Here is a 27614-nt window from a genome sequence, read left to right as displayed (position 1 = left end):
TTGCTCCACAGGAAGTTCTTTTCTTTTTGAATTTCCTTTCTGTCTGACCACAGTGATCTCTGCTGACACCTGAACTGCCAGAGTAGGAGCAAATCCCCATAGCAAACCTCTCCTGTTCTAGACATTTCCTGACATGGACAGAGGTGTCAGCAGAGAGCTCTGTGGTGAGACAGAAAGGAAATTCAAAAAGAAACTAACTTCCTGTGGAGCATACAGAAGCCTATAAGTACTAGAAGGATTAAGATTTTTTAATATAAGTAATCTACAAATCTGTTTAACTTTCTGTCATCAGTTTATTTAGAAAAAAATGTTTTCCAGTGGAGTACCCCTTTAAGCGATCAACAAAAATGTTGGTGTGCAGTTTTGCATCAATGTTAATAAGTGAGATACTATGAGAAGTATACTATGAGTAAATTCCAGAAAGTTAAAGAGATTTGTAAATTACTTCTATAAAAAAAAATCGTTACCCTTCCAGTACTTTTTTGCAGCTGTATGCTACAGAGGAAATTCTTTTCTTTTTGAATTTCTTTTTTGTCTTGTCCACAGTGCTCTTTGCTGACACCTGATGCTCGTATCAGGAAGTGTCCAGAGCAGGAGAAAATCCTCATAGCAAACCTATGCTGCTCTGGACAGTTTCTGATACGGGCAGCAGGTGTCAGCAGAGAGCACTGTGGACAAGAAAAAAATAAAAGAATTTCCTCTGTAGCATACAGCTGCTTAAAAGTACTGGAAGGGTGAAGATTTTTTTTTTATAGAAGTAATTTACAAATCTGTTTAACTTTCTGGCACCAGTTGATTTAAAAAAAAATAATGTTTTTCACTGGAGTACCCCTTTAATACTTAGATGGCTTTGGGTGAGAGACAGGGAAGAGCAGTGTGCACAATATAGTCTGCCAAAGTCCCCGGGAATATAGTGCTGACTGAAGGGGGGAAGAGGGGGATGGAGTTGTTACTTTTAGTTGTTGTCTTAAATGGGTACTCAGCCCCTAGACATCTTATCCCCTATCCAAAGGATAGGGGATAAGACGTCAGATCACGGGGGTCCTGCTGCTGGGGACCCCCGGGATCTCGGCTGCAGCACCCACCTCAACGGCTTCTGGCAACGCTGGAGGCTTCGGATCCCGACCATGCGAGCGGAAGAGCGTGACGTCATGACTCCGCACCGTGTGACGTCACACCCCGCCCCTCAATGCAAGTCTATGGGAGGTGGCGTGACGGCCGTCACGCCCCTTCCCATAGACTTGCATTGAGGGGACAGGGCGTGACGTCACGCTTTTTCGCTCGCGTGGTTGGGATCCGAAGCCTCCAGCATTGCCGGAAGCCATTGAGGTGGGTGCTGCAGCCGAGATCCCGGGGGTCCCCAGCAGCTGTGTGCATATTTGACATGTATTTCACATTGATTTGGAGCATTTTTATTGCTCCTATTGATTTCTATAGAAGCATTGGAGGCATAAAAAATGGACATGTTGCCTCTGAAAAAGAGCTGAAAAAAACGCACCATGTGAACAATAGCACATCATTCCCATTGAAGTCAATAAAATAAGGTTTGTTGGCATACTGCACAAGTATTTAAAGGGGTATTCCAGGAAAAAACTTTTTTTTTATATCAACTGGCTCCAGAAAGTTAAACAAATTTGTAAATTACTTCTATTAAAAAATCTTAATCCTTTCAATAATTATCAGCATCTGAAGTTGAGTTGTTGTTTTCTGTCTGGCAACAGTGCTCTCTGCTGACATCGCTGCTTGTCTCGGGAACTGCACAGAGTAGAAGAGGTTTGCTATGGGGATTTGCTTCCAAACTGGGCGGTTCCCGAGACACATGTCATCAGAGAGCACTTAGACAGAAAAGAACAACTCAACTTCAGCAGCTCATAAGTACTGAAAGGATGAAGATTTTTTAATAGAAGTAATTTACAAATCTGTTTAACTTTCTGGAGCCAGCTGATATATAAAAAAAAGTTTTTTTCCTGGATAACCCCTTTAAGTGCAGAATACACAGGATTTCTGCTCCAAAATACATATGGAAGAATGCCAAGTGAATCTGGCATGACTATCACTGGAGATAATGGTGGAATCAGGATCTCTTGCCCTCAGGGTTTCTGTGCATCTGCATAATAGGCATAATACACTTCTATAAAAATTCTTTCCATAATGATTCCTTTCTGAGAGTTTAACCCTTTAAAGGGGTATTCCGCCCCTGGCATCTTATCCCCTATCCAAAGGATAGGGGATAAGATGTTAGATCGCCGCGGTCCCGCTGCTGGGGACCCCGGGGATCGCTGCTGCGGCACCCCGCCATCATTACTGCACAGAGCGAGTTTGGGCGATACAGGGGCTGGAGCAGCGTGACGTCATGGCTCCGCCCCTCATGACATCACGGCCCGGCCCCTTAATGCAAGTCTATGGCAGGGGGCGTGACGACCGCCACGCCCCCTTCCCATAGACTAGTATTGACGGGGGCGGGCCGTGACGTCACAAGGGGCGGAGCCATGACGTCACGCTGCTCCGGCCCCTGTATCGCCCTTCAATACGTGCAGAGCGATCTCGCTCTGCGCAGTAATGATAGCGGGGTGCTGCGGCAGCGATCCCCGGGGTCCCCAGCAACGGGACCCCGGCGATCTGACATCTTATCCCCTATCCTTTGGATAGGGGATAAGATGTCTAGTGGCGGAGTACCCCTTTAAAAAGCTGGTTTATCCTATAATGTAAAGTTCCATACTTTTGGTAAATGTTCAACGATGTTATGACTGGCGGCATCCAGGAAATAAAATATATACCTGCTACATAAAAATGGCTAAAAGGAAAGCAGTGTTCTATACGAGGATGTGAAGATTATCATTATTAATGGATATCAGTATTATTGTACAATAGGTAAAGACCGATAATCTTTCTCGAATGGATGAGCCATGGTGTTTATTTACATTAATAAAGATCTACTGCATCAATATTAATGGACTATCCATATTTTTTCAGCTTGTTTCCTGGACTCCATGGCCACCCTTGGTTTGGCTGCTTACGGTTATGGAATCAGATATGAATTTGGAATCTTCAACCAGAAGATAGTCAATGGCTGGCAGGTTGGTGAGATGTACCTAGATACACAGATATTTTAAAGGGGTATTCCAGGCAAAAACTTTTTTTTATATATCAACTGGCTCCGGAAAGTTAAACAGATTTGTAAATTACTTCTATTAAAAAATCTTAATCCTTCCAGTAGTTATTAGCTTCTGAAGTTTTCTGTCTAACTGCTCAATGATGATGTCACGTCCCGGGAGCTGTGCATGATGGGAAAATATCCCCATAGGAGCTTGACAGCTCCCGGGACGTCATCAGGTGTCATCAGAGAGCAGTTAGACAGAAAACAGCAACTCAACTTCAGATGCTAATAACTATTGGAAGGAGTAAGATTTTTTTAATAGAAGTAATTTACAAATCTATTTAACTTTCCGGAGCCAGTTGATATATAAAAAAAAGTTTTTGCCTGGAATACCCCTTTAATAGACGGAAAGAGTTAATAATGGGAATAAGAAAAGTGTGATGGGGCCCTCAGTTATAATTTTAGAAAAAACATCTGCATATTAGATAAAGGGAGGTAGGAAGACAATTATCTACGGTAAATATAGGATTGTTCCTGTGTACAAACGAACTTCCTAGTATTATTGTGCAAGCTTTCTTCTAGACTATACAAAAACATGTTCAAATCAACTAGTGCCAGTAAGTTATACAGATTTGTAAATTACTTCTATATAAAAATCTTAATCCTTCCAAAATCAGCTGCTGTATGCTCCACAGGAAGTTGTGTAGTTCTTTTCAGTCTGACCACAGTGCTCTCTGCTGACACCTCTGTCTGTGTCAGGAACTGTCCAAAACAGTAGAGGTTTGCTATGGGGATTTTCTATTGGGACAGTTCCTGACATGGACAGAGGTGGCAGAAGAGAGCACTCTGGTCAGGCTGGAAAGAACTAAACAATAGTGTTGAGCGGCATAGGCCATATTCGAATTTGCGAATATTCGCAAATAAATGGACGAATATTCGTCATATATTCGCTAAATTCGCATATTCGTAATATTCTCGTTTTATTTTCGCATATGCGAAAAGTAGCATATGCGAAAATTAGCATATACAAAAATTAGCATAAGCGAAAATTCGCAGATGCGAAAATTAGCATATGCAAATAGTATTAGAGCCTGGAAGCAGAGAGGGGTGATCACTGTGATGTGTACTGTGAAAAAAAAACAAAAAACGAATATTCGTAATTACGAATATATAGTGCGATATTCACGAATAAAATTTGCATTGCGAATATTCGTGAGCAACACTACTAAACAACTTCCTCCAAGACATATAGCAGCGGATACAGTAAGTACTAGAAAGAACTACACAATTTCCACTGTAGTATACAGCAGCTGATAAGTACTGGAAAGATTAAGATTTTTGAATATAAATAATTTACAAATCTGTTATACAGTTATACAGAGTTCACCATTATTTTATAAAAGGGCCCAGAACACTGTAAAACAACAAAGCAATAGTAACTCATTCATCCAATCCTGTGGTGATAATCTGTACATAGATAGAGTCGCTCTTGACAAACAGTTAACACATAACCCTGCAGCAAATCCGTGGCCTCAACGGTCACACTCTGTACCCCTGGCATCATGGCTATGGAACATGACCACTAAAGCCACTGATTGGCTGAGGCGGTCAAGTGTCATCTGGTTGTCAAAAGAGATTGGTGCACCAACTGGAACTGGAAAAATATACTAAAAATGGAATAAGGCTATTAAAGGGGTACTCCACTGGCCAGCGTTAGGAACATTTAGCTCCCGATCACTGTGTGCTCGCTTCGGGGGTCGGCCACACCCACTTGTGATGTCACGCCAAGCCCCCTCAATCCAAGTCTATGGGAGGGGGTGTGACAGCCGTCATGCCACCCCCATAGATTTGCATTGAGGGGACGTGGCATGATGTCACGAGGGGGTGTGGCCGACCCCCCCACAGCTGACCAGCGGAGTACCCCTTTAAGGGCAATGTCTCAGATTTATCTGATTTGCCCCTAAAACCATCACAGCTCAGGTTTAATTTTTCAAATTGCTCTGGTAACATGTAAAGTGAGTTGTGATTAGTTGTTATGGGCAAATCAGACCGTTTTTGCCCCCAGACACATTGATAAATCCCTAGCCCAAAACACATTTTTATATAGAAATGTGATCGCTCAAATGTCACCCTGCCCTTCAAGGAAACTACCACCTTGATGAAGCTTTTTCAAGGCCAGTTTTACACCAGAGCTTAATGGGTTGTCTGGCAAAAAAACAAAAACAACAGCCTGTGTATAGTGTCAAAAAGTATAAGAAAACAATTTACTAATATAATGTTATCAGTCATATTGCACAGTTCTTTCATATGTGCTGAGCTGTCTGGCTTGTAGCTGTGATATCATGACACACCCTCTGAATGTGCTCTATTCCTTGCTCCCACCTGTCAGCTTGGGATGAGACCAGTGATGTGAAAGGGGTAGCTCATGTAACTGCTCATTAGATGTATGACTCATTAGATAAGGTAGCAGACTCACTGCTTTGTTATCAAATGAGTCATGAATCCAATAAGAAGTAACATAAACTTCCCTCTTCACATCACTGGTCTCATCCTGAGCAGATAGGAGGGGAGGATCTAGCTGCGATGGGAGCTGTATGCAGAGAGTATTATGTGACATCACAGCTACAAGCCAGACAGCTCAGCTCATATGGAAGATCTGTGCACTATGACTAATAAAATGATATTGGTAAATTGCTTTATTGTACTTTTTGACCCATACACAGGTTGTTTCTTTGGCTGTTTAGCTGGAAAACCTCTTTATGTCCTGGCAGCTATGAGTCTGGATCACATGACCTGGGGTCAGGTCATGACTTGTGGCCAGTATACAGACACATTTTTGCTAGTGGGGTAAACCTGCCTTATGCTGAGATTCCTCTTTTTGAGTGTTTGGATATGTAGGATGTAGGCAGTTGGCTATAATTTGTTATAACTTTCCCTAGTATGGGTTCCCTAGTTCCTCATATTCTCACGGCTTCTCAAGAGTACCTGCCATATCCCATAAAAAAAAAGAAATGTTATATGTTACTCAATACCTAATCCTGATCATTTACATACATTTTCATGTGTCTAGCACCTATATTTCTTTCACAATTACATCCATCTCTTGCTCACTTGGTTTGTCATTCTGTGTTCTGGAGTGGGGTGTCCTCACCCTACATGACTCATCTTCCTCCTTTAGTCTGGTGTGCTGTGCTGGGTCTCTTCATACAATCACTGCTGGCTGCTCTGTCTTTCTGATTTCATGCTGCAGTCTGACATGACACATGCGAGTGCTAGTCCCACCTTCACTTACTGGACTTTGTCCCTGCCGGTGCCTTAGCTTGGACAAAGATGAGGCTGCAGCCGGACAGCATTATGTTCTGGATGGTATGGGGACCTCTAGTGGTCTTTTTCCTATAAGCCCTGATTTTTCTAAAAAGGAAATGACATTTTTCTTGGGAAATATATTAGAAAGGTTAATGTTTTGCCCAGATGTACAACGTTTAAAAAGCTTTTGAATCTGACGGCGCCCATTCAAACTCTGGAAACCCACACAGTGGGGCACGTACACAAAACAATCCAACATGGCGGATCAATTTTTAATCAGTCCCTTAAATGAAATTTACGCTATTGGTTTCTGGCTCTGGACGTAGGTTTAGTGAATCAGTCAAAGATATTAGTTTGAGGTGACATTTATCTCATGTCTACGGCCATCTTTGCTTTAATGTGATGTCAAGGTAACGTAATGCGAAATAGATGGGGGAGCATAGACATTTGTGTAGTCATTTCATGAATGCATTTGCTATTCGAAAGGAATTTATCACAGAGTACAAAGAGGCGCTGGAATTATCCCACTATCTATTCTATATTTCGGAATAATCACGGTATAGTCCTGCTGGGGAATCAGCAAATCTGCAATGTAATTTCCCATATGTAGCACAGGACTATGGAATCGGCCGCGGAATACATATTGATCCCTGCCAAACAAATATTCCGTGGGGAGAATTAGCAGGAACACGGCTAAAATATTACTCTGCTTCCAATGGAAATGGTTTACAATTTAGCTTTTTCTATGGATATTACAGTAGGAATCCCATTGCTTGCTATTTATAATAAAAAAAATGAAATTTTTTTTTTATTATAACCATTCTACATAAACGTCCCCCAAGGTGAACATCGGCACTGAAACCATAGCAACCATCAGCGATCGATTCTTACCTGTCCCCTGCAATTTATACATTGTGGAATCTGCCAAATGACACAGATCTGCATATCATGTGGATCATTTAAAGGGATTGTTCAAGGTTCAGTACAGTTCTGCCATTGTCATTTTGCTGCAGTGAAGCATAGACTAGTTTTTCCCAACCAGGGTGCCTCCAGCTGTTGCAAGACCACAACTTCCAGCATGCCCGGACAGCTGACATAGACAATTCTGCATTGTAGAAGCCTACACAAGCAGAGAGGAGAATTGCATAAATAGCATTAACATAAAATGGTATTGAAGAAGAACAAAGGGCAACAAAGAGAGTTCAACTATTAGGCATTGTTCACACCGCAGAATTTCTGTGATTCCTCTTGAATTCCGTTCTTTAAAGGAGTAGTCCAGTGGTGACCCAGTGGTGAACAACTTATACCCTATCCTAAGGATCTCCTGTACGGAGCCCGGACAGCCCGCGGGAAGGGGGCATGTCGACCTCCGCACGAAGCGGCGGCCGACACTCCCCCTCAATACAACTCTATGGTAGAGCTGAAGCGCTGCCTTCGGCAATCTCCGGCTCTGCCATAGAGATGTATTGAGGGGGCGTGTCGGCGGCCGCTTCGTGCGGGGGTCGACACTCGCTATCTGGCCGGAGACCCTGGCCCCCGTACAGAGAGATCGCAGGGGGCCCCAGCGGTCGGACCCCCCGCGATCTCAAACTTATCCCCTATCCTTAGGATAGGGGATAAGTTTTTCACCACTGGACTACCCCTTTAATGCTTGCAGCGGAATTTTTTACAGTTTAGCAGAATTTCGGTGTGCTCAAAATACAGAGTAGAAAACAAGGTACAGATGCTGGCACCGGTGGACACGCTATATGTAGTGGTTCTGGGTACACTCGGCAAGGGGTACTCCTGTGGAAATCTTAATCCTTCAAGTACTTATTAGCTGCTGAATACTACAGGGGAAATGGTTTTCCTTTAGGAACACAGAGCTCTCTGCTGACATCATGACCACAGTGCTCTCTGCTGACATCTCTGTCCATTTTAGAAATTCCAGAGCAGAATATGTTTGCTATGGGGATTTTCTCCTACTCTGGACAGTTCTTAAAATGGACAGAGATGTCAGCAGAGAGCACTGTGGTCATGATGTCAGCAGAGAGCTCTGTGTTCCAAAAAGAAAACCATTTCCTCTGTAGTATTCAGCAGCTAATAAGTACTTGAAGGATTAAGATTTTTTAATAGAAGTAATTCACAATTCTGTTTAACTTTCTGGCACCTGTTGATTTAAATAAAAAAAAATAATGTTTTCCACCGGAGTACCCCTTTAAATAACAGACTCCACTGAAACAATGAACATGTTTTGGTGAAGTCCAGGATTTCGGCGGACTCATCAATGGTGACGGCACACATCCGAATAGTCCTAGAGCCGACTGATTCTGCTGTGCATAGAATGTCCACCTAGGATTTCTCCAGGCAGACATTCCGTAGTGTGAATGTTAGAATGTCCAATGCGGAATCCAGCACAGAGATTCCGCTGCAGCAGAGTAGCATTGAATTCAGTGGGATTCTGCTGCTTTGTGCATGTGGCGACATTTCTGTGCCAGATGTTTCCAGCACGGAAATTCCATTTCCGTGTCTGCACAAAGAATGAACACGTTGATTCTTTGTGCGGAGTCCGCACGGAATACATAGCCGTTTATGAGATGACACATTCCTGTCCTCTCCAGTTTGCGACATGTCCGTGCGGACATTCTGTCGTGTGAACATAGCCTTAGGCTAGGTTCAGACTACGGAATCTCCGGGCAGAAAATTTCCGCCCGGAGATTCCGAGTTCCGCCTGCGCCGACTGAATAAGTCGGGCGCTAGGACCGCGCAGACACTGCAGTCTCCCATAGACTGCAATTTGTTCCACGAGGAATTCCACCTGAAGAAAGAGCACCGCCTTTCTTCAGGCGGAAATTTCTAAGCGGATTTACTAAGTGGATTTTCCGCTTCACAAATTCCGAAGTGTGAATTTGTGAACGCAAAACAATTCATTACACTAGACATTTTAGCAAGTGGAATTTCTGACGGAAATTTTATGACTGAATTTCTGTCGGAAATTCCGTAGTCTGAACCTAGCCTAAGGGTCTATTCAGATGGCAGAATTTCCACACATCTGCACCAATTCCGCATTTATTTAAGTGGTTTCTGACTTGTGCGGCTTTTGTACGGAATTGGTGCGGAATCTGCTGTCTGAATAGACCCTTAGGGTCCCTGAATCTGTGGATCCCTGATCTTCAGCACGGTGTAGAAATGATGTGGATTTGGCGCTTATGTCCATGGCAATCTGCCACAAGCCCTGTCCCATTGACAGATGGAATTTCTCCAGCAGATTCTGCTCATCTAAAGTTCTGCTTCAGAACTTCCAGCATGTGACCAGAATCACAATGGGAGGCTGCTGCAAGCAAAATTGTGTGAAGAAGCCCTTAGATTAGACAGGCTGAGAATGTGCTACATACAACGTTGTGGCTCCCACTGTGTTAAATTTGGTGCAGCTTCATACATGGCTGTCCAGGCATACTGGGAGTTGTAGTTTTGGAACAGCTGGAGGCACCCGGTTGGGAAACACCTTTATAAAGATTTAAAAGTACAGTGGGGAAAAAAAGTATTTAGTCAGCCACCAATTGTGCAAGTTCTCCAACATAAAAAGATGAGAGGCTGTAATTATCATCATAGGTAAACCTCAACTATGAGAGACAGAATGAGAAAAATAAAATCACATTGTCTGATTTTTAAAGAATTTGCAAATTATGGTGGAGAATAATTATTTGGTCAATAACAAAAGTTCATCTCAATACTTTGTCATATAGCCTTTGTTGGCAATGACAGAGGTCAAACATTTTGTGTCTTCACAAGGTTTTCACACACTGTTAGTATTTTGGCCCATTCCTCCATGCAGATCTCCTCTAGAGCAGTGATGTTTTGGGGGCTGTCAATTGGCAACATGGACTTTCAAATCCCTCCAAAGGTTTTCTATGGGGTTGAGATCCGGAGACTGTCTAGGCCACTCCAGGACCTTGAAATGCTTCTTACAAAGCCACTCCTTCATTGCCCAGGCGGTGTGTTTGCTCTGTAACAAACTTCAGACGGGCCCAGACATATACTGGCTTAAGCAGGGGGACACATCTGGCACTGCATGATTTAGTGCTCTCTGCTGACCTCTGCTGTCCATTTTAGGAACTGTCCAGAGCAGCATATATGGGGATTTTCTCCTGCTCTGGATAGTTCCTAAAATGGACAGCAGAGGTCAGCAGAGAGCACTGTGGTCATGACATCAGAGGAAATGGATTTATTTTTTGGATTTCTCTTTAGGATACAGCCCCTAAAAAGTACTGGAAGGATTAAGATTTTTTAATAGAAGTGATTTACAAATCTGTTTAACTTTCTGGCACCAGATGATTTAATAAAATAAAAATAAATAAAGGTTTCCACCGGAGTACCCCTTTAAAGAAGAAGTTTCATTACTGTGAGAGACAGAAATCTTGCTTGTTTGAAAGTGACCAAATACTAATATTTCACCATAATTTGCAAATAAATTCTTTAAAGCGCAACTGTCATGAAATCTGGGTGCTATAACCTGCAAACAGCCTTTGTACTGTGTGCAGATGGTGTGTACAGCAATGTATTTACCTAATATTTGCAGGCTTTCATGACCCCAAAAAATGCTTTTGATCACAGCCATTGACAGTCGGATAGGTGTGGCGCGAGGTACGCGATGCCCTGCCGCTGCCACGCCCACCACCTGTATGTCAGCGCTGGGACCACTGTGTGATTTACACACAGGTCCCAGCGCATGCGCCCTTCAGTTCCCGATACTGGGGGCAGAGAGGAAACACGCTTTCTGCATCTAACACGGCGCAGACGCACTGAGGAGGCAGACGGCGGCAGGAGCAAGCGCTCGCTGGAGGAGCGTGCACTTGCCTGGATACAACACCATGGTGCGCACGCTAGATGAGCTGAAGGGCGCATGCACTGGGACCTGTGTGTCAATCACACAGCGGTCCCAGCGCTGACATACAGGTGGTGGGCGTGGTGGCGGCGGGGCATCACGTACTTTGCGCCACGCCTATCCGACTGTCAGTGGCTGTGATCAAAAGCATTTTTTGGTGGTCATAAAAGCCTGCAAAAAATTTGGTAAAAACATTGCTATACCCACCACCTGCACACAGTAAAAAGGCTGTGTGCAGGTTATAGCACCCAGATTTCATGTCAGTTGCGCTTTAAAAATCAGACAATTACATTTTATGAATATTTTTCTCATTATGTCTCTCATAGTTGAGGTATACCTATGATGAAAATTAAACGCCTCTCTCATCTTTTCAAGTGGGAGAACTTGCACAATTGGTGGCTGACTAAATACTTTTTTCCCCCACTGTAGATGGTTATAGTTCAAAATACATTTTTCCATTAGAATTAAAAAGGAATCAGTGTAAAAGCCATTAAGATGTCACTCAGGATAAGAACCTCTGAAGGAGCTGTACAGGCAAATTATTACTAATACTGTGTTTCCCAACCAGGGTGCCTCCAGCTGTTGCAAAACTACAACTCCCAGCATGCCTGGACAGGCTTTAGCTGTCCAGGCATGCTGGGAGTTGTAGTTTTGCAACCCTTGTTGGGTAACACTGTACTAATATAAAGGGGTACTCCGCCCCTAGACATCTTATCCCCTATCCAAAGGATAGGGTTAAGATGTCAGATCGTCGGGGTCCCGCTGCTGGGGACCCCGGGGATCGCTGCTGCAGCACCCCGCTATCATTACCGCACAGAGCGAAATCGCTCTGCATGTAATGACGGGCAATACAGGGGCCGGAGCACGTTACGTCACGGCTCCGCCCCTCGTGACGTCACGGCCCGCCCCCGTCAATACAAGTCTATGGGAGGGGGCGTGGCGGTCGTCATGCCCCCTGCCCTAGACTTGCATTAAGGGGATGGGCCGTGATGTCATGAGGGGCGGAGCCATGGCGTCACGCTGCTCCGGCCCCTGTATCGCCCGTCATTACGCACAGAGCAAACTCGCTCTGTGCAGTAATGATGGCGGGGTGCCGCAGCGGCGATCCCCGGGGTCCCCAGCAGCGGGACCGCGGCGATCTAACATCTTATCCCCTATCCTTTGGATAGGGGATAAGATGCCAGGGGCGGAGTACCCCTTTAAGATGTCACTCAGGATAAGAAACTCTGAAGGAGCTGTACAGGCAAATTATTACTAATACTGTGTTTCCCAACCAGGGTGCCTCCAGCTGTTGCAAAACTACAACTCCCAGCATGCCTGGACAGCCTTTGGCTGTCCAGGCATGCTGGGAGTTGTAGTTTTGCAACCCTGGTTGGGAAACACTGTACTAATATAAGGTTAAAAAAGGCCTAATAGACATAGGGAGCTTTACTATGGCAGCCAGAGAAATGTATGGGGCTCTAGTGTACCTCCAAATGCCCCTGATTTCCTATGTGGCTCTATAGCGATGGGCTGCAGGGATTCTTCCTCTTTATATACTCGATATGATCTCTGAGCATTTGGATTCTAGCAAAAAAAAAAAAACAGAAATGATTTATCCTTTTGCTTTATTGTACATTTATATATCATCCAAAGATTCCAGGAACACTAGATGCCCATGGCACTATTTTCTTGTGTTTAGTGATTTTAATTGTGTAACTTGTGTGGGCAGACACCGGAGCCGTTCTGAATCACACAATACAGAGGGCTTGTCAACACATGAAAATAATTTTATGTTTTGGGAATAAATGGATATCTATAGTAGTCTGGAAATTAAGGGGGTTTTCCAGGCCATCGATATCAATTCCGTGGGGGGGCCTGCACTCTGCACCCCTGTTGACTAGCTGGTGCCCGCCCCTCCTATTTACTTCAATTAAAGCTAAACTGTAGTAACCCAGCACGGCCACTACACAATGTATGGAGCTGTCTGTCCCCCTAATCAGAACCCCTTAAAGGGGTACTCTGGTGAAAACCTTTTTTCTTTTAATTCAACTGGTGGCAGAAAGTTAAACATATTTGTAAATTACTTCTATAAAAAAAATCTTAATCCTTCCAGCACTTATTAGCTGCTGAATGCTACAGAGGAAATTCCTTTCTTTTTGGAACACTGATGACATTACGAGAACAGAGCTCTCTGCTGACATCTCTGTCCATTTTAGCAACCATGCATAGCAGATGCATAGCAGATGTATGCTAAGGGCAGCATGGTGTCTCAGTGGTTAGCAATGCTGCCTTGCAGTGCTGGGGACTTGGGTTCAAATTCCACTAAGGACAACAATAAATAAAGCGATTTTATTATTATAATAACGTCAGCAGAGAGAACTGTGCTCGTGATGTCATCAGAGAGCATTCCAAAAAGAAAAGAATTTCCTCTGTAGTATTCAGCAGCTAATAAGTACAGGAAGGATTAAGATTTTTTTAATAGAAGTAATTTACAAATATGTTTAACTTTCTGCCACCAGTTGATTTAAAAGAAAAAAGGTTTTCACCGGAGTACCCCTTTAAAGGGGTACTCCGCCTCTAGACATCTTATCCCCTATCTAACATCCTCTCTGCTCGATTGGCACCTCTGCTACATATATGTGGATATCAGATCATTTACATACTTGCCGGAGGTCTCCTCACCTGCTTTGTGCGGGTCATGGGGTGATCAGCTGATAGAGTCTGCCTTAGATAGACTCTATCACTAGATCATCATAGGTAATGCCATGAAAATAGATGGCTATGGTGACTTAAAAAGTGTAAATAAAACAAATATAAAAAAAAAAAAAACTCCCCTTATAAAAATTTTAATCACCTCCCCTATTTTTCAAAAAAAAGAAAGAAAACATTGAAAACTAAAAAAAAATCACATATTCCATATTGCCATGAGTATAAATGTCTAAACTATTAAAATATAACATTTATGATGGCGTACAGTGAATTACGTAAATGTAAAGAAAATCCAAAACACCAAAATTGATTTTTGGTCACATTATGTATCAGAAATAAATGATGAAAAAGTTATCAAAAAGTACAATCTAACAAAAAATAGTACCGATCAAAACTACAGATTATGGCACAAAAAATTAGCCCTCAAACTGCCCCTATACATAAAAATTTAAAAGTTATAGAGGTCAGAACAGGGCGATTGTAAGCATACTTTTGTCAAAAAGTTTGACTTTTTTAAAAGCAGTACAAAATATAAAATCATTTAACAATGGTATCGTATTAAAGGGGTACTCCGGCCCCAAGAAATCTTATCCACTATTCAAAGGATAGGGGAGGGGATAAGATGTCTGATCGCAGGGGTCCTGCCACTGGGGACCTCTGCAATCTAGCATGCAGCACCCGCCTGTAAGCACTGCTGGAAGCGGGGACGGAGTATCATGACGCCATGACTCCGCCCCCATGTGATGTCGCGTCCCACCCCCTCAATGCAAGTCAATGGGAGGGGGCTGGAAGCGCTGGAGGCTTTCAGTGTTATGCCTCCCGACCAGGGGGACGGAGTATTGTGATGTCACAACTCCGCCCCCGTGTGACATCACGCCCCGCCCCCTCAATACCCCAAAGCCAACACAATACCTCTTCTGAGTCCCCTGTAGTTATCCATGTGATTTTGGCAGCTCTTGTGGCCCCTGTTGTCTCCTGAATATTTTTTTTCCTTGCCTGCAGCCCAGACTACAACTCCCTGAAGTCAGTGCAGATCTTTGTAAAGGCTGCCAGCCAATTGCTTTCACTATCTGTGTGCATGCTGTGTTGTTGTAAACAGTCAGCAGCACACACTGTTACATGTCTTTTCTGTCAAGCTATCCTTCCCCACAGCAATAAATCATGCTATACTCTGAATGGCAGCAGTCAGTGATAAGATCCACAGCAGGAAAAGAGCAGCGTTATGTGCTGAGTTGTGGCTGAGAATCTTCACTGGGCCTCTCTGCCACAAGGTCCTCAAACAGGGAAGGGAAGGGGAGGTGAGCCTGTGAAGCCAGAAATCATATGCTGTTTGTTTTGCAGGAGGGTGGGGGCTAGGTCTTAGTGAGAGGTTTACACAAAGACAAGCAGGATCTGAAAATTTCGTCTTTCTCTCACTCCCTGCATGTAAGTGACAACTGAAAGAGGGGAACTGCTCTATATAGCTAATGAATGATATTTAGACAAATAAATAGGTTGAAGAGAGGGAAAGGATAGGCTATGGGGTTATTTCCCCAGAGTACGCCTTTAATCATATTGACCCAAAGAATAAAGAGAACAGTTTTACTGTAAATTACACTGCGTAAAAGCGACCCCCCCCCCCCAAAAAAAAAAAAATTTGCTAAATATGTGTTGTTTTTTGTCTTGCCACACAAAACAAGCCCTCATCTGGCTCTGTGGATGGAAAATAAAGAGTTATGGCTCTTAAAGTGTACCTATCGTTAGCAAAAACTTTTGATATAATGAAGATAATTTTATTATATGTATATTTATAATATACATTGATTATAATATTTGTATACTTTTAAGTGAAAAAATGCTGTCACTGTAGTTATTGTCTGTGGATCTCTATGAGGAGACCAAATACAGAAGGTGAGAGTAGGATATGAAGGGCTTTGTGCAGGCTCCTGGCTTGTCAGTCATCCTGATGTGTGAGCCAGAAGTGTGTCACAGAACATCACTGCACAGAGTCCTGCTTGTCCTCAGTGCTTAGAGCCCTGCTTGTCTTCGGTGTACAGAGCCCTGCTTGTCCTCGGTGTATGGAGTCCTGCTTGTCCTCGGTGTACAGAGCCCTGCTTGTCCTCAGTGTGCAGAGCCCTGCTTGTCCTCAATGTACAGAGCCCTGCTTGTTCTCAGTGTACAGAGCCCTGCTTGTCCTCACTGCACAGAGCCCTGCTTGTCCTCAGTGTACAGAGCCCTGCTTGTCCTCAGTGTACAGAGCCCTGCTTGTCCTCAGTGTCAGAGCCCTGCTTGTCCCAGGGGCGGATCCAGAGTCGAGTCTCGGGAGGGGCACTATTAGAGTATTTTGTGTTGGCGGACAGAAAACAAGGTGTTGCTTACGGAACTTACAATATTATTAAATGTATCATACAGTCCTAACCTTGTTTAAGACTCTTAGGCCATGTTCACATGTCAGAATAATTATCAAATATACCAATTGCCGCAGAATGGGAAAGCGCTAAAGAAGTTTTTACCAGTTAAAACTACAGCTTCCAGTATGACCTAAGTAGTGGTAAGGGGATGCTGGGAGTTGTTGTTTCACCCATCATTACTGCAGAACTTCTTCAGTGACTACAGCTCTGATGGGACACACACAGGAGGATACAGAATGATATCAGTGACTACAGGTGACGTCTTCTCTATAGTCTTTCCTTATCTAATTCAGATGTACATACCACCGGGACTTGTTTCAGCTAAATGTTCTCTCTGCAGAACTTGATGCCCAGATGGCTCCTCACTATGTCAGCGGATTCTGATCCTCTATATAAAAACAATAATTATTATAATACTGCCAAACACTGTATTCTTCGAATATAATACTGACACATACCTTCTGAATATAATTCTGACACACTGTACCTCCTGAATATACAACACACTGTACCCTCTGAATATAATACCGCCACACACCGTACCCTCTGAATATAATACTATCCCACACCGTACCCTCTGAATATAATACTACCACACACTGCGCCATCTAAATATAATACTACCACACACTGTGCCCTCTGAATATAACACTACCACACACTGTGCCCTCTAAATTTAATACTAACAAACACTGCACTTTCTGAATATAATACTACCACACACTGCACTCTCTGAATATAATACTACCACACTGTGCCCTCTAAATTTAATACTACCACACACTGCACTCTCTGAATAGAATACTACCACACACTGCACTCTCTGAATATAATACTACCACACACTGTGTCCTCTAAATTTAATACTACCACACACTGCACTCTCTGAATAGAATACTACCACACACTGTACCCTCTGTATATAATACTACCAAACACTGCACTCTCTGAATATAATACTACCACACACTGTGCCCTCTAAATTTAATACTACCACACACTGCACTCTCTGAATAGAATACTACCACACACTGCACTCTCTGAATATAATACTACCACACACTGTGCCCTCTAAATTTAATACTACCACACACTGCACTCTCTGAATAGAATACTACCACACACTACACTCTCTGAATAGAATACTACCACACACTGTACCCTCTAAATTTAATACTACCACACACTGCACTCTCTGAACATAACTTGCTGTGCAGTGCACCCTCTGAATAAAATATCCAAATGTATTGTGGCCCATAAAAAAAATTTACCACCCCAGAAATTCCTCATAATCTACAATATACTTCTGAAATGCAGAACACTCTGTGCCTTCACATATAGTAATAATGCCACATCTTGTGCCCCTACATATAATAATTATGACCCGTCCTGTTCTCCCCACATAATAATGCCCTGTGCCCCTAACATATATTGCCCCCTGTGCTGTGCCCTTCACATATAATTCCCCATTCTTTGCCCCTCACATATAATGCCCCCATCATGCGTCCCTCACATATAATGCCCCCTGTGCTGTGCCCCTCACATATAATGTCCCCTGTGCTGTTCCCCTCACATATAATGCCCCCTGTGCTGTGCCCCTCACATATAATGCCCCCCATGCTGTGCCCCTCACATATAATGCTCCTGTCATATGCCCCACACATATAATGCCCCCTGTGCTGTGCCCTTCACATATAATGCCCCCGTTCTTTGCCCCTCACATATAATGCCCCCATCATGCGCCCCTCACATATAATGCCCCCTGTCCTGTCCAGTCAGGGGGCATTATATGTGAGGGGCACAAGACAGGGGGCATTATATGTGAGGGGCGCATGATGGCGCATTGTATATGAGGGGCACAGGATGGGGGCATTATATATGAGGGGCGCATGATGGGGGCATTATTTGTGAGGGGCACAGCACAGGGGGCATTATATGCGTGGGGCACAGCACAGGGGGCATTATATGTGATGGGCACAGAACAAGGGGCATTATATGTGTGGGGCACAGCACGGGCATTATATGTGAGGGGAACAGCACAGGGGACATTATGTGTGGGGCACAGCACAGGGGGGCATTATATGTGTGGGGCACAGCACAGGGGGCATTATATGTGTGGGGCACAGCCCAGGGGGAATTATGTGTGGGGCACAGCACAGGGGGCATTATATCATATAATGCCCCCTGTGCTATGCCCCACACATATAATACCCCCTGTGCTGTGCCCCACACATATAATACCCCCTGTGCTGTGCCCCCCACACATATTATTTATATGTGTGGGCACAGCACAGGCGGCATTATATGTGCGGGGCACAGCACAGAGGGCATTATGTGTGGGGCACAGCACAGGGGGCATTATATGTGTGGGGCACAGCACAGGGGGCATTATATGTGTGGGGCACAGCACAGAGGGCATTATATGTGTGGGGCACAGCACAGGGGGCATTATGTGTGGGGCACAGCACAGGGGGCATTATATCATATAATGCCCCCTGTGCTGTGCCCCACACATTTAATACCCCCTGTGCAGTGCCCACACATATAATACCCCCTGTGCTGTGCCCCCCACACATATAATTTATATGTGTGGGCCACAGCACAGGGGGCATTATATGTGTGGGGCACAGCACAGGGGGCATTATATGTGTGGGGCACAGCACAGGGGGCATTATATGTGTGGGGCACAGAACAGGGGGTATTATATGTGTGGGGCACAGCACAGGGGGCATTATATCATATAATGCCCCCTGTGCTGTGCCCCACACATATAATACCCCCTGTGCTGTGCCCCACACATATAATACCCCCTGTGCTGTGCCCCCCACACATATAATTTATATGTGTGGGCACAGCACAGGGGGCATTATATGTGAGGGGCACAGCACAGGGGGCCCCCCTGTCATGTGCTCTTAACATTTAGTGCCCCCAGTGCTTTGCCCTGCAGCACCTCACATTAAAAATTCCCCTTTCTCTCCCCCCCCCCCTAAGTTTTAAAATCCCCCTCCGATACAGTGCCCTTAACAGTGGCACATATTCTGTCCCCCAAATCCCCTGGGCCCTGAGCATACTCTTCTTACTTACTGTATGCTGGCCGCGGGGACGGGATTCCGGGCGCCGGCGCGATGATGTGACGTCATCGCGCCGGCCTGCAGAGGATCGCGTCCCCGCAGCTCACACGCTGTGTACTCACAGCGTGTGACTGCCTAGGTTAGTGAATGGTGGAGCGGGAGCTTACAGCTTTGGCTCCACCATTCTAGGGGGCGGGGGGCAGCAATCTCGGGGGGGGGGGGGCAATTGCCCCGTTGCCCCCCCCCCCCTGGATCCGCCACTGGCTTGTCCTCAGTGTCGGAGCCCTGCTTGTCCTCAGTGTCAGAGCCGTGCTTGTCCTCAGTGTCAGTGCCCTGCTTGTCCTCAGTGTACAGAGCCCTGCTTGTCCTCAGTGTACAGAGCCCTCCTTGTCCAAAGTGTACAGAGCCCTGCTTGTCCTCAGTGTCAGAGCCCTGCTTGTCCTCAGTGTCAGAGCCCTGCTTGTCCTCAGTGTCAGAGCCCTGCTTGTCCTGAGTGTACAGAGCCCTGCTTGTCCTGAGTGTACAGAGCCCTGCTTGTCCTCGGTGTACAGAGCCCTGCTTGTCCTCTGTGTACAGAGCCCTGCTTGTCCTCTGTGTACAGAGCCCTGCTTGTCCTCTGTGTACAGAGCCCTGCTTGTCCTCGGTGTACAGATCCCTGCTTGTCCTCGGTGTACAGATCCTTGCTTGTCCTCGGTGTACAGAGCCCTGCTTGTCCTCAGTGTACAGAGCCCTGCTTGTCCTCAGTGTCAGAGCCCTGCTTGTCCTCAGTGTCAGAGCCCTGCTTGTCCTGAGTGTACAGAGCCCTGCTTGTCCTCGGTGTACAGAGCCCTGCTTGTCCTCTGTGTACAGAGCCCTGCTTGTCCTCTGTGTACAGAGCCCTGCTTGTCCTCGGTGTACAGATCCCTGCTTGTCCTCGGTGTACAGATCCTTGCTTGTCCTCGGTGTACAGAGCCCTGCTTGTCCTCGGTGTACAGAGCCCTGCTTGTCCTCGGTGTACAGAGCCCTGCTTGTCCTCCGTGTACAGAGCCCTGCTTGTCCTCAGTGTACAGAACCCTGCTTGTCCTCAGTGTACAGAGCCCTGCTTGTCCTCAGTGTACAGAGCCCTGCTTGTCCTCAGTGTACAGAGCCCTGCTTGTCCTCAGTGTACAGAGCCCTGCTTGTCCTCAGTGTACAGAGCCCTGCTTGTCCTCAGTGTACAGAGCCCTGCTTGTCCTCAGTGTACAGAGCCCTGCTTGTCCTCAGTGTACAGAGCCCTGCTTGTCCTCAGTGTACAGAGCCCTGCTTGTCCTTAGTTTATAGAGCCCTGCTTGTCCTCAGTGTAGAGTGCCCTGCTTGTCCTCAGTCCAAAAAGCCCTGCTTATCCTCAGTTTCCAGAGCCCTGCTTGTCCTCGGTGCACAGAGCCCTGCTTGTCCTCGGTGTACAGAGCCCTGCTTGTCCTCGGTGTACAGAGCCCTGCTTGTCCTCAGTGTACAGAGCCCTGCTTGTCCTCAGTGCACAGAGCCCTGCTTGTCCTCAGTGTACAGAGCCCCGCTTGTCCTCAGTGTACAGAGCCCCGCTTGTCCTCAGTGCACAGAGCCCTGCTTGTCCACCCACATTTCTTGTACTTGGTCTCCTCACAGAGACACACAGACAATAGCTGTAGGGACAAAATATACACATTTTTAACCATTGTATATTACAAATTTACATATAATGGTATTATCTACATTATACAAAAAGTTTTTCTTTATGACAGGTACACTTTAAACGGTAAAATGTAAAGTATCCAAAAGGCCAAAACCTGCTATGTCCTTAGGGGGTCTGGCCTGTGTATAGGTCTTGGAAAACCCCTCTAGGCCTCCTTAACACAGTGGAAAAGTTGCGTAATGTCCACCTGGAAAATATGAGTAGACATTCCGCAAATAAAATGTTCCACCGGTGCTAGGACCTCTCAGAAATACACAGTCTCGATGGACATTAATGACATCTGAGCTGAATTTTTCCAGGGATTACACTTGGAATTCTGCTGTGTGAACATAGCCTTAGAGATTGGAATATCCACAAATGGAGCAGTCAAATAAAAGAATACCTGATAGGGGCGTGTTCAAACACAATATATGGTCTCATCTTTTTACACACAAAAAAATTAATAAATAAATAAAAACTTTTTTTTATTTATTGTAGCTCTCATATGCTGTTAAATATTGGCTGTTAAAGGAAATCTGTCATCAGTGTCATTAGCACTAATATGTCGGTTCAGACAGATAGTGCAGGTGACACTGATGGCAATGATACTTACCTGGTCCCATTCCATGCTGTGGTTCTTCCGCAATCTTCTGCCATATCTTCCATATCTTGGAGCATGGGCGGAGCTTTGTGATGTCACCGCTGCTGTTTGCTAGCAGCAGAACCCAGCAGAGAGCAGCAGCGGTGATGTCACTAAGCTCCGCCCATGCTCCAAGTCAGGTCTGAAGTGGAAGATATTAGGGAAGAGCCACTGCACGGAACAGGACCAGGTAAGTATCATTCCCATCAATGTCACCTACATTACCTGTCTGTACCGACAAGTTAGTAAAGATGATTTTAAATAATACAGTGTGCGTATTGCCATTTTTCCATTGAGTTCCACAGCCTTCTTTTTATGATCTTTTTATACCGTAAAATGGGAAAATAAGTAGTTTTTTTGTTGTTTTTTTTTTCAGTACAAAAGCCAGGAAAAAACGATGCGTGAACACAGCTTAAAGATCTTATGATTTTAACCCTAGCCAGCATTAGGGAGGATCGGCAAAGATAAATAACACAGAGACAAGTTATTTTATCATCCTGCGGCATTTTATAATAAGCCATAAGATAATGCAGGAGGTTTACAATCAGTCCTGAATAAGGGTATGTTCACACAGCGGAATGTCCATGCGGAATTCCACACAGACATTCCGCTGCAGCAAAGTCCCATTGATTTCAATGGGATCCTGCTGCACTGTTCACACATTGGAATTTCCGCAACAGAAATCCTGATTCCGGCATCCGCAAAAAGAATAGACATGTCCTAGGGACCGTCAGATTCTTCAAGTGTGTGGAATGTCTGCACGTGTTTTCTGTGCGGACATTCTGCGCAAATTACACCGTGTGAACATGGCCTAAAACTACATATAACACAATTGAGCATTTTTAGCCACAGTGGTGCACCACCAAGCGTATCCATGTACTATACAGTCTGTGCTGTATTCCTTACCATAGCATGTGTAGTATGAAACCCAGTCCTTGGTTACATGCTACGTGTGCACCCAGCCTTGGCCTGACATATATATATTACATTTGCTGCTTATACTTTCTATGCTTATACCACCTTAATCTATAAATTGTCTATTACCATTGCCTTCAAATCTCATTCATTTCAGGTGGAGGAGGCAGACGACTGGCTGAGGTATGGAAATCCATGGGAAAAAGCTCGACCAGAGTACACGATTCCTGTACATTTTTTTGGAAAAGTCCAACATACCCCACAAGGCACAGAGTGGGTGGATACCCAGGTAAGGATAATAAAAAATATACAACACTTATACCCCATATATACTGCATTATCTCGTTGCATAAATATCTACAGCCTTGATACAAGTGAAAATAAATAAATAACAATAATAAAAAAAATCTTAATTGTAACAATACTCATCATCATAACAAAATAATAATCATCATAACAATAATAATCATCATCATCATAACAATAATAAGTATCATTATAACAAAAATCATCATCATCATAACAACAATAATAATCACCATCATAAAAATAATAATCATCATCATAACAATAATAATTTTTATAAAAATTATAAAAATAATTAGGTTTTATATTTTGCTGATATAGTTTGTTCACCAGCCTGGTGAACAAATTATAACAGCAACATATAAAACCTGATTGTTTTTATAATTGTTATAAAAATTATTATTGTTATGATTATTATTATTATTATGGTGATAATTATTGTTGTTATGATGATGATTATTATGACAGACTAAATTTATATATATATATATATATATATATATATATATATATATATAGCATATTATCTCAAATCCCTCCTCATAGCTGTCAGTCCCCTCTTCACAATGGCCCACTCTCCTTGTTCATCTGTATGTTCCCTGTGCACAGAGTAAGGGGATCATTCTTGCTAGGAATGCAGTGATATAGTAGGTGAGTCAATACACTAACTACGGTTATGAAATTCCTCTGACACATGCGTGTCTCTACTATTTACTGTGTGCAAATCAGACTCCGCTTGAAACAGCTCTTATCTGCCTTGTGCTAGACAGAAAGCGTTATCACAAAGAGGAAGTCTGAAGCTACATCACATAGAAATACACTGAGACTCAGTAGTGTGAGTGAGGGGACCGGAGTTCAATGTCACTGATCTATCAATTGCTGCATTTACTAAGGTTCAAAGCAAGTTCTGTAAAACCTGAGGTATCATTGGAAATGCGGGCTGCCTAGTAGAGCCATATCAGAGGGGAAAGAGGGTTTAAGATGGCAGCTAAAATGGGTATACACATTGGGGAGATTCATCAAAGTCAGTGTAGGTGCACTGATTTTATACACAGGTTTTGATGGTGTAGTTGGAGTATACATGCACCAAATGTATTACATTTTGCAGGGCCTGTGGTAAATACTGACCAGTACACATTTTTGTGAAATTTCACTTCAGGATACCAGGACTTTTTCCTCCGGCACAACTTTTTTGTGACTATATGATAGCCAGCTTTGCAAGCCAGGTCTGTTCTGAAGTAGTTTTTTTGCGTAATTAAAGGCTGTGCGACGAATCTGCGACTTTTCTAGAAAAGTTGCACTTCGTAAATCACTGACCACTGCAAAGTAAAAAGCAGATCTCATGTAAAACATCTGTTCAGTAAGAAATCATGCAGGCGAGTGTACCACTTAAAGTCACATTTTTGCGGCAAATATACACAAAAAAAACCTGTGTAAATCCCTTGATAAATCCCCCAATAATTCTCTAAAAATAGCATAAACTGCACTATTTACGCTAAATGCTTCTTTTCCCTTTAACCGTATTACATACAGGATAAAATGCATATTTTATATGTAACCTACATAGTGATCATTCTTTTTAACCCCTCTCATCTTTTGCATCCCTCAGTTAAGCCATCACTTGAACACCACTCGGCCCCTCCTCTCTAATAATCTTATCTTTTTCATATCATCAGGACTTTTCTCTTGGTGCACCTTTTCACTAGAGTGCTCATCCATATACTTCTAAACACTAAGACGAGAAGCTATTCCTGCTTACCCAGAAGTCATTTTAATTAAAATTCAGCCTTGAAAATTAATTCTTCCCGGCCTCATAATAGCTCATCCCCTCTTGGCTGATTCACCAGAACATCTCCAATGCATCTTGATTTACTATTCACATTTTATCATCAACTTTCCTGTATTGTTTTTATTGCCTTTTTGTCTACAGTACATTGTGAGGGGCATGAATTGATGGAGACCGGCTTTTCATACTCTGGTCTTAAGTCCAAAGTGAAATGTGTCAGATGCGTTAGGAGGTGCATATCCCTTAAAGTGTACCTTTTGTCAACAAACACTTTTTTTTTATAATGTAGATAATGCCATTATATGTATATTTGTAATATACATTGGTTAAAAAATATATATATTTTTGTCCCTACAGCTATTGCCTGTGTGTCTCTATGAGGAGTCCAAATACAGGAAGTGTGGGTGGATAAGCAGGGCTCTGTACACTTAGGACAAGCACGGCTCTATGACACACCCCAGGCTCACACAGCAGGATGATTGACAAGCCATGAGCCTGCACAGAGCCCTGCTTCTTCAGCCCTCACTTCCTGTATTTGGACTCCTCATGTAGACACACAGGCAATAGCTGCAAGGACAGCATTTTTTCACCCAAAAATATACACATTTTTTAATCAATGTATATTACAAATATACATATAATGGTATTATTGTCATGTCTGTATTGGCCTGTGTTCACACACATCTATTGGTTTGGTTGTGTGTGAACAGTTTTATGTTCCCTGGTCAGGGAATAGTTAAAAGTCTTTGACAAGCTAGCCAATAGCTCCTTGGGTGTGTCTATTTAAAGTCAGCCCAGTCTAGCCTCTGGGCTGATAATGGACTTCATTATATCCTAACTTGCTAAGATGCTGGACATGCTGCATGGAGCTCTTGGTGAAACACTCTTTGTTTGAGCTTTTAATCTACTATCTCTGTTTTAGCATGCACTTTGTATTTTCTGGTTTTAGCCATGGTTAGGTGGCATACTTATAGTGGATTTTAATCTGTGTTTGTGTAGTCGGTTTTAGGATTTGTATATCTTTTCTGCTATGTGTCTGTTCACACTGTGTTTTCTCTTGTATCCGTTCTTATGAAGTTCTGTGTTTTCTATTTCTGTTTTCATACTGGGCCAGCATCCTGTCCACACTGATGAGTGTGCCGCTGGCCAGTAATCTATTTGTATTTATTATTAATGGCTACTTCGTTAGTGGAGTGGAGTGTTTAGTTTGTGTGTCCAGTGTGAACAGTGTCCTATGTTAGATCCCTGTTACCGCTCCATGGGGACTCAGTGTCTACTGGAGGTGTTTGAGGTATTGTTATTCCTGTGTCTACTGGAGGTGTTCTGAAGGGATTGCGATTATTCCTGTCTTGTGTTCAGTGTGAACAGTGTTTTATAAATACATCCTGGGTATCTAGGCATCCCTGTTACCTGTCCATGGTGTCTACTGGAGGTTTTATGTGGGATTGCGAATATTCCTGTTTAGCTATAGATCCCTGTTACTGGTCCGTGGGGTCTCAGAGGGTATTGTTATTCCTGTGTCTACTGGAGTTTTTCTAGGGGATTAAGCTTATTCCTGTTTTGCTCTGGAGTATGTTCAGACTTGTCCGTTTTCCTGTCTGGTGTTTTGAACTCTATATGTTTATCAGTTCTTGATTTCAAATCTTTGGAGTTCTGCACATGACTATTGATCTATTGTGTACTCTGTTCATGACCACTGATCTATAGTGTCCTCTGTTCACGACCACTGAGTCCTCTGTTCATGTCTGCTGATCTATAGTGTCCTCTGTTAATGACTGCTGATCTTAGTGTCCCCTGTGCTGCTCACTAATCTGTGTCCTCTGAACTTAATCTGTTATGGAGTTCTATGCTCTTGTTATGTTTCTGGTTTGTTACCTATTTATTAATATGTGTTTTTAGGCCCCTGCACTTTAGTTTAGGGAGGGACTGGCACTCAGTTTCAATCCACCGTTTAGGGTGGATGGGCAAGTAGACAGGGAGAGCAGTTTTAGGGTCAGTTTAGGGCTCACTCCCCCTGTCCCTTGGTCGGTCCCTGAAAATTATCTACTATTATATCAAAAGTTTTTCTTGGTGACAGGTACATTTTAACACATTTGTGACATCTTTAGCATCTTTGGACTTAAAGGAGTTATCCGAAGGTTAAAAGTTTCCTCTGAATAGAAGCTATCTATCTGATTGGTGGTGGGTCAACTGGGACTCCCATTGAGTGTGAGAATGGAGGTCAATTGTCCTCTGAGGCAATGAAGGAGAAGCGTGCATGCATGCCTAGTGCTCTATTCACTTTCTATTGGACTTCCAAAAATTGTTAAAGGGGTACTCCACTGCCCCAGTGTTCGGAACATTTTTTTTCGAATGTTTGGAGTGGGAGGCGGGGGTTGTGATGTCACTGCCACGTCCCTTGTGACGTCACGCCACACACCCTCAATGCAAGTCTATGGGAGGGGCGTGGCAGCCACCACGCCCCCTCCCAGAGACTTGCATTGAGGGGCATGGCATAACATCACAAGGGGCATGACCGTGATGTCACGACCCCCCCGCTGCTCGCACCCAGCGTTCTAAACGAACGTCGGGTGCTGCACAGAGATCAGACATCTTATCCCCCATCCTTTGGATAGGGGATAAGATGTCTAGGGGCGGAGTATGCCTTTAAGCTCTGAGATGGCACCATTTCCTCTTACTAACCCCAATTTCACAAGCAAGGCTTCTGTAAGCCACAAAAATTAAAAAATTCCTAGGTATTTCTACTCCTCTTCTGTGAAATATTGTAAGAATTGTTTTCTTTTTTTGCACAGGTCGTTCTTGCTCTTCCATATGACACGCCAGTTCCAGGATATAAAAATAACACATGTAACACCATGAGACTGTGGTCAGCAAAAGCTCCC

General features: G+C 43.9%; 1 protein-coding gene across 3 annotated transcripts in view; it reads left to right on the top strand.

Moving 5' to 3' along the window:
* Window positions 1–27614, top strand: part of PYGM (glycogen phosphorylase, muscle associated) — a 111410-nt gene that overhangs the window by 25659 nt on the left and 58137 nt on the right. For all 3 annotated transcript variants that reach the window (XM_056527442.1, XM_056527441.1, XM_056527440.1), the window contains exons 4-6: window positions 2974–3077; window positions 22798–22929; window positions 27525–27614. The exon at window positions 27525–27614 is cut by the window's right edge and continues 22 nt beyond it. In XM_056527442.1, coding sequence (XP_056383417.1) covers window positions 2974–3077; window positions 22798–22929; window positions 27525–27614 — 326 coding nt within the window. The remainder of the gene's footprint in view (window positions 1–2973; window positions 3078–22797; window positions 22930–27524) is intronic.

Source organism: Hyla sarda, chromosome 6, assembly GCF_029499605.1.
Source record: "Hyla sarda isolate aHylSar1 chromosome 6, aHylSar1.hap1, whole genome shotgun sequence".
In the NCBI taxonomy this organism is placed as follows: Eukaryota; Metazoa; Chordata; class Amphibia; order Anura; family Hylidae; genus Hyla; species Hyla sarda.
The sequence above is the reverse complement of the archived record's forward strand: the minus strand, read 5'-3'. Positions and strand labels throughout refer to the sequence as shown.